Raw genomic sequence first — 18,482 nt, 5'->3', positions numbered from 1 at the left:
AAGCTACTTAGATACCACAATAAACTGGCCTTGAAAGCACTTCACTAAATCCTAGTACAGTTCGCAGAGCCTACTGGGGAAGGGCCCAGTTTCCCTACAAAAATCACTCTGGTTCCCACACGTGCCTAAAATAATCTAGATCACACACCTGATCTTTCAAGGAACTATCAAATAGTTCCATTTCAGATTGTTAAAATCACTCTTCCTAAGCCTGAGATTAAAGCCAAATTACTTGTACTTCACGAAGAATTTGAAAATGGAACTTTATGAGATTATCTATAACTGATCTAAACACTCCTGGGGTCACAACGAATAATATCAGACAAGGGCCTCCTCTGACTGAACTCCAACGTCCCTCTATAGTACTTTACTTTCTATTATCTCAACGAGCTCATCAGATGCCTAATAATTGATTAAAACACATTTTGCAAAAAAGTCTGAAACTTCCAGGCAGCAGGGGAACATCGGAAAGCAATATTGTTTTAGTGGACAATGCATCTCATAGTTATACCATTTGGAATGGAGCTTTATCAGACAAGCTTCCATTTCCACTTTTCATGATTGTTTGTATAAACAGTCCCATCAAAATAAATCTCCTGTTCTAGAAGAGAACGGTAAGGAAGTGTGTGACAAGAGTATGCTGCCTAAAGACTTTAACTACTTCTATGTTCCAACAAGCTCTGGCAGAGCCAATAGGTCTGGCCCTGGAAAGTTATGCAAAAAAACTAACACTAAAAAAGAAAGCAAGCCACTGCTGAAATATGTTTGCAATAAAATTATACATTAAAGTAAAATAACACTTGCATATTAATAGAACAGTCCGCGGTTTCCTAGCAGACGTGGGTACTTAGAACAGTTATAGAAACCCTATTTAATTTTAATGCACATCACACGAAAATATGATTCTTTTTGGTAAAAAAATGCTTTTGCCTTTTTAATTACTGACAGAGAAAGACATAATGTTACACACAAGGATGAAGAAGAGAAAGAATAGTGAAGTATTGGCCCTCCAGCCCTAGTACTGAACTGCACTTTATGCTGATGTGCACATGAAAAAAATAAATCACTCGGTGCACGAGAACAATATTTAAAGTGGGCTAACCGATAGCCCATGCTGTATGGTGTGGTGGATGGAAGCAAAATGTGAACGACGGCAACAGATGTCTCTAGATCAGAGTCGCAACAGAAGAATCTGGATTTTGGAAACAGGCAACACATTATATTGGACTGGATATTTTTTCAAATGTACCAGCAGCCCTCCTCAGCCAAGATGATCATTTAGATTTGTTTCTTAATCTTCATCACAAGAGATTTAACTGTTTTTACATGTTCTAAAATGCAGGTAAAGTGTTTAACCTTCATAGTTCCAGGTGAAAATAGACTGAAAAAGCAGAACGCAGAAACAGACTAAAACATCCCTATACAAAAAATTACCTTTTCAAATTCCAAAATCGATCCCAACTCCAGTTTAGGTAAAGGTCAACCTTTTTAAAGGCAAATCGCAAAGTACATTGTTGATAGCAAATTTTTCAGACCTAACTTTGATATTAGTTTCACTATGTGAAGAGGGGGTGGGGCCTAGGAGGGGCACGGTCTGGAGTATGTAAGGGGTCTTTCACCCCCTTATCATCTCGCCAAACAGGGAGGGGTTAGAGGGCCATGGACAAGGGGAGAGGTTTTGAGCAGACAACCCACTCTCCATCAAAAACAAATTAGAAAGGTTTGTGAGGTTGTAGCCGATGTCATGGGGAGTTTTTAAAACCCCTGATGGACTTCAGCTGCACTAAGCCTTCAACACAATAAACTGGAAGCCATCTCTCTGTAAGGGTTTCCAGATCACTGTGTACAAACCATGTGATGTCAGCTTTTCACCAGGAGACCCTGTGAAGAAACTAGATATACTGTGACATATGTTGCTGTGTGACTTGGCAGGTTTTTCACTTGTAGAAAACCACATACAGAGCATTCTATTTTTATAAACAATTATAATGTTTTTCATGGATTTATCTAACCTAAACCAAAAACCACCATATGTACACTTAGAGTTACAGATAGTCTAGAAATAATTGAAGTAAAACATTTTCTTTTCAATAAACCACATATGGAAAAAAATCAAACACCACATTTTGTTCATATATTTAATTTAGGTATAAAAGAGTGCATTAAAATTACACTTTCAACATATCAAACTGTAGATGGCTGCACATTTTAATTTTGCAATAATATTCCAATTTGTATTCCATACAAAAAAATACATTGTGTATCATATACATACATTACATTCTGACTATGGTATTATACAATTAACTTTATATTGAATCGTCTTACAATTCCGCTGATATATTTTACACAAACGATTGAAATAAAACACTTCCAAATTAACTCTGGTACCACACTGGCAAATGGTGTGAGTGGGCGGATGTCTGGCAAGCAAAGTTTAAACAGAAATACAAAGTTATCACAAGAGCATTTATTTTGCTTACTGCTTCATTTCAAATGAGAAGTCACATATCAGTGGCAAGTATTTGTGTCATACAGTTTATTTAATTCAGCCACACAATTCAAGTAGTGAGTTGTCACAAGGGTGCTTCTCGGAAAGGAAAACATCAATCAGTTGAAAATGTAAATATACATTTTCTTACATCATCTGAGGTGAGAAAGTAAACTAGAACTTTAAATTCTACAAAGTGTTTAAAAGAATTCTGTTTAATTCCCTATCCTATCCATTTTACTGTGCATGCTTGAAATATTACTCTGCCCCCGTAGGATTTCTTCTGCAAAGTCACTGCGTAATAGGGTAAAGCATAGGTCTTAAAAGATGTAGATCACTTAATCATAAATTTCAGCGGTAGAACACTAAACCTTTTTAGGTGCATTAACATTTGCATTGGGCTGCAGAAAATCAAAAGCCAACATACTTATGCTATGGTTTAGATTAGGAAACTTTCAACTTTACTAGTGGTAATGTGCAATTTTCTTTCATGTGGTCAGGTAAAAAGATTCTTGTTCCACATGCTAGTGTCACATCAAGTTAACTTGCGACCTTTAACATTTTTTGTTCATGGTCAGCTTTACTCCAAAATGTAAAGTTTTACACTACAAGTTGCTTCCAGGACACACAAACGTGACTAGACATGTATGTTATATGCCCAGTGTATGCTGCATAGTTTCCAAGAACAAATATGTTACAAAACTAACAATTCAGCTTGACACAAAGAAGCCCTTATAACCCAATGCATTTCAAGATGGTTTTTAAAATATGGGTATTGGTAATTTTAGGAAAACGTGTTGTGCAGGATGCCCCCTATAAAGATTGAAAGCGGACTATTCCACTAAGCAGCTCCATTTTCTGCTTGCTGTTATTCGACTCACTTTATTTTCTATGGTATGTCTAAGGAAACGTTGATACATGGTCCAATAAGTGTCTCAGAATGGAAAAGTACACAAGTGTGCAATGAATATTCAAGTAGAATCGTAAACTGTGCCATCACAGAATGGTTAATTTGATATTTCCAATAAAATACTAAGACTTCAGAAGTGTGGCCAACAAAGGTATTTCTAAGGATGACTTGTTTGACATACACAATTGACCTACAAAGTCTGCTGAGAGGTGCAAGTCAAAACCCTTAGATTTTGGGCTGAACGTCCAGTAGACTTCTAATATAACGTTTGTTGCAGCATGGAGAACTCACTCCAAAGTGGAGGAGAGTCATATCATACAGAATCTGGGCAGGTTAGAATACATGTTAAAAGATATGTGATTACAATCTGTTGCATTGCCTGCGCTTCAGGAGGATACCTATTGCACCATAAAATGTATTCTACTTAGGAAATGTATGATACAGTTTCTAAGTACAAGAGTATTAATACACAAGAACAGCATGTATTTTCTGTCCCTGAAAAATAATGCAATTTCAATACACAGTATCAAGTTCTTTCTCTTCTGCAATAGAGTATTAAACGAGAGCTACTCAAAGCAAAATACATTTTGTAGAGTCAAAGATACAGGGGAATGGTCTTACTAAAACAATTTTAGTCATGCCCATTCCCAACTATTTTGACTTTATACACAAGATCGACAAGCTATTGCGTTGCACAGACCAATGCTGCTTCTTTGCTCAAATTGGTTTATTTTACTCTTGGTGCCATGCGAGCACTAAAAAAGTTGACAGATTAGATTCCAAAATGCAAAAGAGCCAAATGGTACATGCACACATTTATTGCATGCCTGGAAGAATTTTGTACTCACAAACCCCTACCATGCAGCACTAAGCAGAGATGCAATGTAAGCAAGTACCCACACTTCAAGTCATAAGCTTTTCTCATATTTCATTTCTTCTCATACTGAAGACTTGTTGTGCAGTTTGGCAAGGAGAATATACCGAATTAGAGAAGAGCAACTAATGGGTTAAGATTATAGATGAGTGATCAGTCTATGATATCCCCAAGAACGTTGAGGTGAAATACATACTCATCTACAATAGCATACTGTGTCATGTTTTTGAATCTACAGCTATTGCATCATTATCTAATAAAGGTTGGCCTCATCAGGCTATTGGGGAGGCCAGCAGAGTCACTGCTACTGCAGTGTGAACCTCATGGAGAAGAGTAAGAGGGTTCAAGTATGAAGGTGAAGAGGATTGAGGACAAGCTACTGGCAACGTTATCATGCAGTATTGTCTTTGAGTACTAACTGTGATGAGAAACCAATGTCATCAGGGGACAGTCGCTCTAAGGACTGGGGAGAACTGGAGAGAAGGTTAAGAATATTTCGATAAGAAAAGTTGGAGGTCAGACACAGTATAATTTTATTTCTAGTAAATGACTCTAAATCATGAAACCTTAATAGCTCAAATATCTATAATACTTATACAAGTGCCAATTACTTCCGGAATAATGTACCTACTCTAAGGAGGAACATTGGTAAAGGAAAACAATTCAACTAACAAGTAATATTTGTTCAAATAAACTTGGGAGATGTGCCATAATTACCTAGCAGAAGGAATGATTGATGTGTTTTTCAAAGCGTTTCAGATGCAAGCAGTCAAGAGAACGGATGAGGAGTGAAACAAATCAGAATTGTAGTCAGCCCTTGAAGTCAAAATAACTTCAAGGGCTTAAAATGGTTTCTCTAGTTTCAGCATTAAGGTTTAGACATGTTGTTCCTCTGTGAATCATTTTCCCTTACATTTTTGCTTCCCTGGAGTAGTTTTCCTCTTTTTTTCTATTTTAACATGCTACAGAACTGACTGAAGCAGCTCTGACCTGTATTTAGCACACTATAACTATAAACAATGACAGATGTGCTGATACACTCTAGCATCTATCTGCCTTCTAAAAATAAATAATGCTATTGTGCCATCACACTTTTAATAACAGTACAGATATGACTTCACAATATCCACTTTCCTAAACCTTTGTGCCTACACTGTTCACTACAGTGAGTAGTCTGTGATGAATGCATTGTACGTGTTGTGACAAGGAACTTTTGAACAACAGAGTAAAGATCACATGGGTTCAAATAATATAAGCATACAAACTCTGTATTTAATTAGTATTCTATTCGAGTCTACGGTCACCTATACATAGGAAGTAACATTATACTGGTGTATAAATGTCAGGAGTGATTTACATTGTAGCATGTCAAGAAATGGCAATCTAACACTGTGAAGAAAAAAGAATAATCATGAAAAACAAAGAAAGATAAAATTCAAATTTAAAATGTGACTGTGCTTCAGTCACTCCAGATATACTTTTCCGTTTATATTCATTTTTTAAAACTTCATTTGAGGTAAGCATCCACTGCCTACATGTGGAAGAAAAATCACTTGCCCTCACTAACTAATCTAAGTAAAGAAAAAAGGTTTCACAGAACGCTTCACAGAAGAGATCCAGTGATTTGCAGTATTACAAAAGATTTAATACCTGTAACTCTACAATATTAGGTAAACCAGCTAGTTTCAAGTAGCTTCAAGCAACCTGGTATCATACATATACCAGTGCTTTACCATTGATCCAAATTAACTGATTTCTATGAAAGGCCGTAGGAAGTCCTGAAGGAAATGGAAGTTCATTGACCTGATTGATCAAGGTAATGCCTAGTAAGAAAGCCATTCATAAAAGAACAAAAACTCATAACTGGACACTATGATCTCAAAGGCAGGTATAGCAAACATTGGTGGAGCAGTGTTTATATACCATTGTGGATGGTGATTTGACTGAAGATAATGTGAACAAGTCAACTGAACAGTCCATTAACATCTGGCTCATTCGCCAAATATCACGCTGAATGAGCATTGCTAGTAAATACTAAATTGAAAACAAAACTATGACAAGGAAACTCATTCATTTTCAGGGTGGAGGAACAAAATCTTAGCTACTTACATTTATACAGCTATATTGTATTGTATTGTGGTATACTTATATAGCGCAGCCTGTCACCACCAAGGGCATCCTGGCGCTTTGAACACTGATCCAACAAATTCCGCAGCTAGCCTGTCCTAGGGAAGAGGTAAGTTTTCAGCGCCTTTCTAAAGGCTAAAAGATCCTCGAGACTCCTTAGGGATAATGGCAGGGAGTTCCAGAGTTTGGCCGCCGCTACTCTGAACGATCGGCCACCCATCCTCACTCTCTGGAAGCGTGGAACTACTAGAAGCCTGGATGACGAAGAGCGTAAAGCTCGAAATGGAAGGTACCAAGCAAACATTCTCCGCAACGGGATCGGTCCCAGGCCATGAATAGCTCTGAACACAATGCACGCTGCTTTGTAGCGAACGCGAAGATGGACTGGCAGCCAATGGAGTTCCTGTAACTCTGCTGTGGACGAGCTGTGGTAGGGGCGGGATAAGGAGAGTTTGGCAGCCAGATTTTGTACCCTTTGGAGCTTGCCCAGGAGAGTTACAGGGGCGTCCAACAGTAGTGCGTTACAGTAGTCGAGTCGACTTAGAATGGTACTCCGCACTACTTCGGATCTGGCTTGCTCAGGGAGGAGAGGTAGAACCTTACGCAGCATGCGGATAAGCATCATGCACGTTGAGGTGGTCTTGTTTACGTGCAGGTCCAGCTGCAAATTGGGCCCAAAAATGATCCCCAGATTACGCGCCGAATGTGTGGCTGACACCGTCTCTGAAAATGACGGGGGCCAGAAATCGTTTGGGAGATCTCTGGGAACTCGGTCGCTGGAGCAGTGCTATACATTTTGTAGTATCTGCTTTTCTTGCTTTCTTCATCACTTCCAAGTACAAAGGTCGGAAGCTGATTCTTTTATGACTGGGTGTTAAAATTAAGCTAAGGAAGGGAGGCATAGAGGCTTATAATTTGTTCTGAGAAAGACTTATCCTTTATCTGAAACAGATGAAGGATTATGTTTTTGTTCCTGATGTGACAAGCCCAGGAATGGGACGTGTGTTTTTTTGACAATCTGATCTTAAAAAAAGATATACTAAAACAAGATAATCAAGACAAACATGACTGCTCTTTTCTTCCTCATGATAAAGATGCTAGCAATATGCAAATCTACAACCTAGCCTAGACTTAAAGATATGTTCATACCTATAAAGTGCACTTTTTTCTTATCATGCTACATGATTGTCCATACCCAAGCAACAATGGTAAAACGTCAAATGAGAGTACCTACCATACTTTAAGTAAACAAAAATACATCTTTGATTACATTTCCTTCATAGTACACTTCACAAGAATTCTAACTCAGTTGGTTAGTGATACTTCTCACCAACCATTACCTTCTAAATGCCAAAATGCTCGCTCCCCTAAAGTACCCTACAATAAGCTAACTAAATAAATCAACTACTTGGTTTTCCACCCAGAGTTTTACTAAAGGTTCTTGGTGAAAAAGATGTGTTACACTATCTGTTAAATAGTAGGACGACAAAAGTTTTACATGCCTGATGCAAGGGCTCGAATGAAAAGCAGATGCTTTAAACTTACGCTGGGAGCAAAGGAGAGTCTGGCTTCGGAGTAAAAAACATCTCCTAACAAAGGCACTAGAAAAGCGGATCACGCATTTGACCGACATCCAACAGGTGAAAGGCAAAAAGCATTGTTAGATTTGTGGTGGAGGTAAGCTAGGGAGGATAGGTCATGTGATACAGCTGTCCAGAGTTAAATTTTGAGTGAAAACAAGATAGATTCCCCTCATTTTCAATCGGGGCGACTATTTACGAAACTAAACGTTTCATGGAGCAGATCTATATCTGCACAGACATCAGGCAGTCTGTTAAAAAAATAATCTAAACTATGTTGCTTATGAACTAGAAAGCTGAAAGGGTAAGAAAAGGTAGAAGGAATGCTGCAGAGGGAAGAAACACTTGCAACTGAGCAGCAATAAATTATTGAATATGAAATTGCTGAAAAAGTAGATGTCATTGCATCAATGTCTGAATGTATGCAGCAATACATCAAAACGAGTGAACTAGACACAGAGGATGAAACCAAAATGGTTACACCAGGAAGATTGTTGAGGCATAAAAGAAACAGTTCCATGCCTGAGGTTACAGCTTAAAGACAAGTTTGTCCTGAGTTCTAGAGCAGGAAGTTTGAAACTACCACCCAAATATCGAAAAACCTAGGATTACAAATGATATAAAAATGCAATCCAATATGTAAACATTTGTGAGAGTCCCTTCGAGGAGTACTAGGAAGATTCTCAACTGACAAAAGTCTTGCCTGTATGACACTCAATGTAAACTGTTTATGTGGTTCAAACAATAATTAAAAACCAGAGTACAACTTTGTTGGGCTTAAATAAACAACCACTACAATTTGCAATTATTAAGAGTTCTGCTCTTAAACACATGATGGGTTTGTCTAAATGAGAAGTAGTTTTACTGCCCTCGCCACTGAAGTTCTAAGACTCATTTTAAAGCACAGAGGGTGGGTTATTCAACCATTCTAGTGTATTATTTTAGAATCTGATCCCTTAAAGAAGCATTCATGACAAAGAGGGACTGTGATATCTTTCGACGATCACTGAACAACTAACTCTTCACCCAAGTCTATTCAATCTATAAAGCCTGTACTTTGCTCCTCATTATAGCAAGTCTATGTGAATCTTTTGCATTGGAAGAGTGAACAAACAAAAGGAAGATGTAAACAATTAAAGACTGTTCTGAAAACTAGAAAATGTTGGCAATTTTTTTAAAATAAGTGGGTTTAATTGCTCACCAGCCATACTTTTTCATAACAGATTTTTGCTAATATAGCTCTACAATCATAAAATATAGCAAACTTTAATTAGAACAAACTTGGGGAGTGTTTCCAAAAATAAAAAGACAGTATGAATACAAAGAAGACTGTTTCCTTAAAATGCATCAGGAATATAACATTTAATGGTAATTTTCATATAGTGACTTGAGGTCGGGCTGGTATGGAATTAAAATATCATAATGCAAAGTAGTAAATACAGACTGCTTTGTAAATATTTGCATGGCAAATGAAGAAACATTCTGTCCCAACGGACTTCCCTGTAACAAACTCCTTAACTTGTCAGCTAGTCTGTTAAACAAGTGCAAGTTAAGAGGACAGCATTTATACTGAAGAGATTTGTGAGCAGATGTCTTGAATACTTTTCGGAAGCCATTTTGCAGCCACTTGCATTTTACATCATACAGATACACGTTTTCTTATTCCCGCTTACTGCAAGGACCCTTAAAAGTATATGGCACAACTGTTCTTTCCACAGTAAACTTGCATCTTATTTAAAGAGAGGATATCAAGTGAAATATCAAATGGTATGGCCACTTTTGAACTTCTAGTTACAACTTATTTTGTTGCACTGCACAGTATTTCCTTCATGAAAGATTAAAAAAAGATTTATGATTGGGGAGAGTGTCCATTTCAAAATCACAAAGTTTTTAAACATTTAACATGAGTCTATTGCAACATCAGCTACTGTTTATCTCTAAGATTCTGGACCATGGTATATTGCAAATACAGCTTATTTTTTCCTTACTTAAAGGTCTGGAGGGATGTTTACATTCCATTTCACCAGGTAAATAGAGTGCCTCTAAATCGTGCTTTCTTGTTAGTATAAAAAGTTACTTTTAGTAAAAGTTGGTAAAAAAACAAAAACACAAACAAACAGAATTGCAAAATACCTAACATAGGTGCAGTTTCTGCTTTTGCATTAGGCATGGTCCATTTCGATATACATTTTTGGAAGTGCAATTATTTTACTCAGGATCTGGTGGGATATTTCGTGTTAATCATTCCTCAAAGTTTCTAGGTATGTCATATTGGTATTATTTCTTTATTGAGAAACTGTTAGCAGCCTATTTCAATATTTAATAGGTTTTAACATTTCTATTAGAAGGAATACCACTCAACTAAATTGGTGCCTTGCATGCCGTATTCTTTACATAATCTCTTATCTACAGCTGAGGCTACAATGCTTCTTTTTGGGTTGTGAATCATTCTATCTTGAGATAAATAAGTGGTACAAGCATTTCTTCTTATCAGTTCAATAAACAAAGTTATTGGCAGATCTAGCCCCAAAGTGAACAAAACATTAGTTTCCAATACTTGATTTAGCATACTTTTATCAATACAGGGAAACATTTTTCTATATAGGATTAATTAATAGCAATATTTACATAATGGTGTAAAAATGGAGAACAAGGGTCTTAAGGCATTATTAGTTAGCTTGCTCTCCGTGCAAGCATCTGCAACAGCAAGTGAAAAAAATGTTTTCACTGTCCAACGTCCACTGAGACAGATTTATAGCTGAACAGTTGCTGCTGAACCAGTTCAAGAAATATTCAAGTCCAAACTGTGTTGTAGAACCTTGAATGAAAAAAATCAAATGTTAGTAATTCTAGTAATCAACTGGAATAGGACTAGATAGTTAAAAAAAAATAGAAACCATGGTTAACTGGACATTATCAATAATATCATTGATAAGTGTCACATTTTACATAATGTAATTGTGAGGCAAGAAATTCCAGTTTGTACATACGATAACATGATACCAATAATTTAAATGCAGGTGTTCCCATGCTCAAAACATAAGAACCCCTGATTGTATGCACTGAGCCTAAAATATAGAATGAAAAACCTAACTTTTAGAAAGATAACATATACTGTTTTTAACGTTTTTGGTGCACACCCCATGTATGAGGAATATCCATGTACCAGAATGTATACAAACACAATGGTAGCAAATTTGTTAAATTTCACACCAAAAAAAAAAAGTTCTCCTTTTTTCTAATTACGAGGATAGGCTTTTCCCATGGGAAGTAGTCTCTTCCCCCACATGCCTTATAGAAATTGAAGTCACTTTCCCACATTTCCTTCACCATTTGTGCCATATTAATTTAATTATAATTTTAGAAATTATGTGCTTAGAAAGGACATTCCAAATATTTGTGAATACCAACAAAGTTACAACGAAGTGGAATTTTCAAAAAACGTTCTGCGGCTATTAGCCTGGGAACACCCACAATGTGCCACTTCAGACTATAGACAAACCTGCTTATTAAGGAAACTTTTCAAATTTGTAAGTAACACACTCATATGGAAAAATACACAGATCTTTTTTATCGATCACAATCTAATGTTTTGTGCTGTATGTCAACTTTTTCTACATGCAGGTCCCAAAAGTGCAGAAAGAAATTGACTGTGGCCCATAATATGAAATGTATAATATATACATTGCTCAGTTTTACATGCTGAGAACTAACCAACGACATGGTTTTACAGCAGCATGTAAACACATTGATGCACAGTTGTGCTTCATGTATTCTGAATTTGGAATAACACTGCACAAAAAGCCCAACTGTACACAGTAATCCCTGCCGGGTTGGAACCTCTAAGGCCTAAGGTCTCACTGAAGAGATGCACAATGCTTTGCAACTTGTTTTCTCATCAAAAGAGGTTGGGGAGTTGAAGCTATTTGTCTGCCATAATTTACATTTATTGAGGTACTAATTTAAAGTCGAAGAATTAAATCACAACTAGTCCGATTTTTTGAGATAGGGTAATCACAGTAGATAAAGGAAGTTAAGCTTTAGAAAAACAATTACTAGAGTATTGGTTAAAGTTTGCTACAATTAAAATAAACTGCAACGAAGGGAAAAAAACATTTGGAATTTATCCCCAATTACAGAATATGTAGAGTATCAACAAGACTGAAAGTATTCAGTTAGAATTACAATCGGAGTACTAAAAGTAAGACACTATTTTTAGGTTTTCGCCTGCAAAATCGCTTGTAAATAAAAAAAATCCAACAAGTGGTCAACTCTGGTTGCATCATATCACTATTTTCTCTTTACTTTAAGTCATGTTGCACAGCAGCCGGTGTTGCTGTGCAAAATGGTTTAAAGTAAAGAAAATAAAGTGCAATGACGCAGGTATCGTTCACCACATCATATTGCTTTGTTTCACTGACTTTCATCCTTGTTGCACAGCAGGTAACACTGCTGTGCAATATGTCAAATAATAAAAAAAAAAAGGACAAAGCAAATAGATCTCACACAGGCGAAATCTATTGGCTTTGCCAATACTTGTTAACTCAACAATTGAGTCAATTACTTTAACCTTAATCAAGACAACAAAAATAAAACAAACAAGCAGTTATGAAAAAGTATATGAGTTTGGACTATTCTTGTGTGACAGAAACAGAAAATGTATTGTAACTTTTCTCATATGAAAAGGTAAAACTTGGCACACTATAAGCGAGGTATGAACATACTTGTGAACTCACCTTTCCTTCAGTTGGGATGAGGACGATCAACTTTCCATTGAAATTATGACATGTTTTCTTTCATCTGAAATGCAATGCAGCACAAAAACACATGATGCACAGAACTGGAGAACCATACAAAGACCCTTTCAGAATTCACTGTATCTGTTACATAGCTAACTGCTTGCTACAACTTTGACAACATTTCTTAAGAAGAAGATATGTGGCTGTAACTTTACTTTTGCAGACTGCATCTATTATAGGCTCATATGGCAATTATAAATGCTCCACCTAGTTGCTGGGGTTGCAGTGCTGTATTTTTCTCACAATTATGAATTTATGAATGTCCACAAGAAGTAAAATGAAACATTAGGGCATGGACCTTTAGCCTAAAACACCCTACATGATAGATAGATAGATAGATAGATAGATAGATAGATATCAACGCTCCAAAAGCACGCCGCTTAACACAGCACCTTCCAGGAGAAACGGACACTTGAATCCGGTATGCGAATTGCAGAATAATTTTATTTCATTTATTTTTTAAGTGAATCAAGAGTGCCACGATCTGACGTGTTTCGGCGAACTCGGTCTACATCTTTCATATATATATATATATATATATATATATATATATATATATATATATATATACATATACATATACATATACATACACACAAAAAGAAGGAGAGAACTCTGGGTAGTTCTTGAGTTTAGGTGGAAAGCAGCTCCTGTTAGAGCACTCTCAACACCAGCGACACTCTAGATCTGCTCACCTCAATGAGCAGATCTAGATTAGCTAATCCTATGCTTAACCCTTTCGATGCTCATGACGAGCTCAGCTCGTCATGATGCACAGTTGAGCTGTGCTGATGACGAGCTGAGCTCGTCATAAATAAAGTAAAAAGCAATTTCCAGCACAGGGGGGGAAAACGCCTAGCAGCCAAGGTGTTAAAGACTTTGATAGAAAAACAGACATTTGAGGTGAGCAGATCTAGAGTGTCGCTGGTGTTGAGTGCTCTACCAAGAGCTGCTTTCTACCTAAACTCGAGAACAACCCAGAGTTCTCTCCTTTTTTGCATAATTTATGAGTCACTCTATGCCTGAAAGGGTTTTGTTTTGAGATATATATATATATAATATATATATATATATATGTATATATATATATTTTCTAGCAATTCAAAAATACACCGCAATCTTCTCGGATGATTAAAGCAGTTTAATCCAGCTCAGTAAAACTTCCTTCACCTACGCGTTTCGAACAATAAATGTTCCTGATCACGGTAGTAACAAGTCCGTTTTTACTTTCTGTTATTTATACCCTCCTTCCCACTTTGACAATTAGGATGCATTGTGGGGGGGGGGGGGTAGTTTGTACTTAGCTCAGTTAAAACCATTTATCATTTTCCTTTTTACATATTATCAACCCACAGGTTTATTTACGCTCGACATTATTAAAGCCTGGATTAGGCTTTTATGAAGATGGTGGGCTGAGTGCCCAGTTGGATAGGAGAATTGATTTAAATTCTTCTAAACTGTATATACATTTGTATATATGTGATAGCTCAGTGCTTATCATTCATGTCTTTCTGTGGCTTGTGTATTAGTATAGTATTTCCTTCTCTCCAAGCTAAGCTAAACTATGCTAATCTCACCATGGGATTGTGGGAGAAACACATAGCTTGGAGAGAAGAAAACGATCCATACACCACTAAAGTGGTCTTATGGCTGAGATTTATCGACAATCTCTTCCTTTTCCAGTACATAGTGATTCTGAATACCAACAATGTGGGATTACAATTTACATTTAACATCCAAGAAAAGGAAATTGACTTTCTTGACACCAAGGTATACATAAAAGAAAAGAAAATACATACGACCCTTTTTCGAAAGAAGACCTCTACTAACAGCATACTCCATGGAACTAGTTTCCACCCTGTGTCATTAAAGCAGAATGTACCCTATGGGGAATTTTTACGTATGAAACGTAATTGCTCGGAACCTACGGAAATGGAAGAAAAATTTGTAGAAACAGCACAACGGTTCTCACAGAGAGGATACAGTATGAAAACCATTAAACTGGGAGAAAAAAGAGCAAGAAAAAGACAAGAACTGAAACTCTGATTGAAAGGAAGAGAGACATAATAAAAGAAACGGAGGATAAACCACGTCTCATCCTGACATATTCCAAGGAAAGTGTACAAATCAGAAAAATAGTCACTAAATACTGGAGTGTGTTAAAGGATCCGGACATAGGTAATATGATTGGAGATGCACCATTAATTTCATATAGAAAGGCACCATCCCTTGGAGACACCCTAGTCAACAGCCACTTCATAGACAAAAAAGAAGAATCATGGTTACAAAAAAGGCAAAAAGGCTTTACAAAATGCATATCATGCAAAGCGTGTAAGATCGGGAAAAATCTAAAATCTCTGAATGATCCCAAAGGCCAACCATTTGAAATTAAGAACAAAATAACATGTGAATCTCACTTTGTTGTATATGTACTAGAATGTGACTGTGGCAAACGGTATATTGGTTCCACTAGATGTGCTCTCAAAAAACGGATGTTGGAGCACATAGCGATACAAAACAAGGACCAAATATATGCAATGGCCAAACATCTGATGACTCATAAAAACAAAACTTAGCAAAAAGTTAGATACTCAGGAATCGCAATGGTGCCAGAAAATGAGAGAGGAGGAAATCGCCTACAAAAACTAAGACGGTTGGAATCGAAACTGATAATAAGATTTAAAACCAAGGTCCCAATCGGTCTGAACGGGGACGAAGAACTGTATGTACACTTATAAAGAAACTGCAATACCTTAGAGAAAGACTATGTAATTACAAATAGTAACTATGCCTTCATAGCATATACTTCCCTCACAAGAAACTGCAGTGTAAAAATCCACAATGGGCCAATATGGGAAAAAGCATAAAACTGTTAGAATTTATATTGAATGTCATATGAAATAATTGAAATGTGATAATTGGACTTCCTTGCTTTGACCTTGCATATTTGGTTGTTCTTCGGAATACATTTTGGACTGAATTTATAATGAATGATGGGTCAAAGTTTAGCTAAAGCATGAAACAGTAATGTTCATCTTTATGATTGCCCGCAATTGAATTGTGCATGTTTTTATCAATTTCCTATACTAATACACAAGCCACAGAAAGACATGAATGATAAGCACTGAGCTATCACATATATACAAATGTATATACAGTTTAGAAGAATTTAAATCAATTCTCCTATCCAACTGGGCACTCAGCCCACCATCTTCATAAAAGCCTAATCCAGGCTTTAATAATGTCGAGCGTAAATAAACCTGTGGCTTGATAATATGTAAAAAGGAAAATGATAAATGGTTTTAACTGAGCCAAGTACAAACTATCCCCCCACAATGCATCCTAATTGTCAAAGTGGGAAGGAGGGTATAAATAACAGAAAGTAAAAACGGACTTGTTACTACCGTGATCAGGAACATTTATTGTTCGAAACGCGTAGGTGAAGGAAGTTTTACTGAGCTGGATTAAACTGCTTTAATCATCCGAGAAGAGTGCAGTGTATTTTTGAATTGCTAGAAAATAAATTACGAGTCTTGTCCTTGACTCGTCGCCTGCACCAGCTGACTGGCCGCTCCTTCTCAACTAAGGGACGTTTGCTTTTGAAATATATATATATATATATATATATATATATATATATATATATATATAGTAAATTACTTCTATTTCTTTGCTTTCTTTCTACTCCATGGTGGGGTTTGGTTGTTTGCATCTGAATCTATGTTAGACAAATAGCAAATCCACTGTTTTACGGAACATTTTTGCTTTTTCAGAAGAAGCTCCTTAGATTCACAAGCTGTGCATGGGTATACATCAATATGGCTTCCTGTCGTGCATGGATACCCATGCCATGCTTTTATGTAAAAGCATGGATAGATTTGCAAGTGGCTGATGATATCCTTTAGAGGTACATTACCAAAGAAAGACTGGCTTTCAGTCTGGAATGTTCTCTTGCCCAAGTTGTTAATTTGCTAGCTTAGAACCTGTCTGAATTTATACTTACTATCTATTTAGTAATACCAGATTTACTGGTAAATAAGTTACTTACCTTTTGTAATATTATTTCTAGTGAATGCACTATCTACCTGCAGATTCCTCGCCTTTTGAACCTCCACCAAGCGCCAGACTAGAGCTGGAAAGGTTAAAATAGCTCTGAGACAGTAAGACAGTGCCATGGCTACAGACAGACTTCCCTGCCTCACTGGATGCGACATCATGGGCTGTATCTAGCGTGTACAAGTCGGAGCAGTGCTTAAGACTTTGTTGTAGATTGCGGCGGCGTTCACTGGCGTTCGTGTTGCAGATTCCTTCTGTAGCGACTGAAACAGCAAGTTCCAGAAGCAAGCAAACAGAAGGAGTGAAGTCTTTTGTATCCCTGAGACTTCAGACAGGAGGGGAGCTCAGTTCAAGCCCTTGGAGAAATATTCTGCACAATGATGAAAGTTCTGTAAAAGTTCCTTCTCCTTTCTTCACCAATGAGGACACCACTGCAGGCCAACCCAACAACTAGCAGAGGGGCAGTCCAAACTCCTGCAGCTTCCTTCGGTTCTTCTCCATGGCAAAGGTTTGTCTTGTGTTCCCAGAAGTGATCTAACTTCTTGGGTTCAGGGTCCCCATATTAATACTCAGAAATCCTTTGTCCTCTGAAGGCAGAGGGTCCTGTACCTTGTCCAAACCAGTTCTGGGTGCATTCTGCCAGTGCACAACTTCTTCCTTTGTCGGAGAAGGCCAGGGTCATCAGACACACCACAGGAGGTGGAGCCAGCATTGTGGAAGGCAGGCACACCTCTATTCAGGCCCAGGTGCTACTACTCCCACCACTCCTCAGGTAGATCGGCCTATTCGGCCTACTGCTGGCTCACCCTGTCTCCTGGAGCCCCCCCAGACCCGGTCACTCACAAAACCTGGGGTGGTGTGGAGTGCAAAAAAACAATGGATTTAGGCCCAGATCTCTGTACTGGGGTGAATGTATGACATTGTTCTGCATTCTGTCCATCAACTGTGGTTTTTGCATTTGTCACCCCGAGTGGGATGGGTATGCTCAGACGTGAGTCCCATGCATTCCACACCACTGGATTCAAGCAAGCCGGGCTGAAGACGGCTGGAATGCCAGAAACCGGTCCTCGGAAGCTTGTTTCCGGTCCAGGGAAGGCATGGCTTGGCAGTTCGGGCTGGACTGTTCCCAGGAGGCACAGGGTGAGACTGGTTTGCATATGGCCATGTCTGAACTGGGGTGGTGTAGAGTGCAAAAAAAAAAAAAAAACGATGGATTTAGGCCCAGATCTCTGTACTGGGGTGAATGTATGACATTGTTCTGCATTCTGTCCATCAACTGTGATTTTTGCACTCACAAAACCAGACACACAATACACATGCTAGCAGAGGCAGGCTGGATGGTTGGGTAAGAACATACCAACTTTCTAAAAGTGGTATTTCCAAACACAGAATATTAAAACCAACTTCACTAAAATATGTATTTTATCATTCTGAGCTCAGGCATACTGAACTCGAATCTCTACCTCGTCCCCCGGGTCAGTTAGGATTAAAAGATGTTATAATCAAACTGCCTGTTCTGGCCTATGAGGACAGGTAGCCTAGTAATCGTGAAAAATGGAATAGGTCGTAATTCACTATCAAGTCATGCCACACGCATCAGGGCATGCCCTACCTTTTACATACAAGGCACCCTGCCCGTAGGCCT

At 37.7% G+C, this 18,482-nt stretch overlaps 1 protein-coding gene across 1 annotated transcript in view; it reads right to left on the bottom strand.

Moving 5' to 3' along the window:
- Positions 1 to 2,124: 2,124 nt before the first annotated feature.
- Positions 2,125 to 18,482, bottom strand: part of ZDHHC20 (zDHHC palmitoyltransferase 20) — a 261,337-nt gene continuing 244,979 nt past the window's right edge. The window contains exons 12-14 of the mRNA XM_086935201.1: positions 12,719 to 12,782; positions 7,191 to 10,800; positions 2,125 to 6,394 (exon numbers count right to left, since the gene is read on the bottom strand). Coding sequence (XP_086791327.1) covers positions 12,745 to 12,782 — 38 coding nt within the window. The 3' untranslated portion in view covers positions 2,125 to 6,394; positions 7,191 to 10,800; positions 12,719 to 12,744. The remainder of the gene's footprint in view (positions 6,395 to 7,190; positions 10,801 to 12,718; positions 12,783 to 18,482) is intronic.

Source organism: Lissotriton vulgaris, chromosome 8, assembly GCF_964263255.1.
Source record: "Lissotriton vulgaris chromosome 8, aLisVul1.2, whole genome shotgun sequence".
In the NCBI taxonomy this organism is placed as follows: Eukaryota; Metazoa; Chordata; class Amphibia; order Caudata; family Salamandridae; genus Lissotriton; species Lissotriton vulgaris.
Note: the sequence above shows the minus strand (reverse complement) of the source record. Positions and strands in the feature narration are given on the sequence as shown.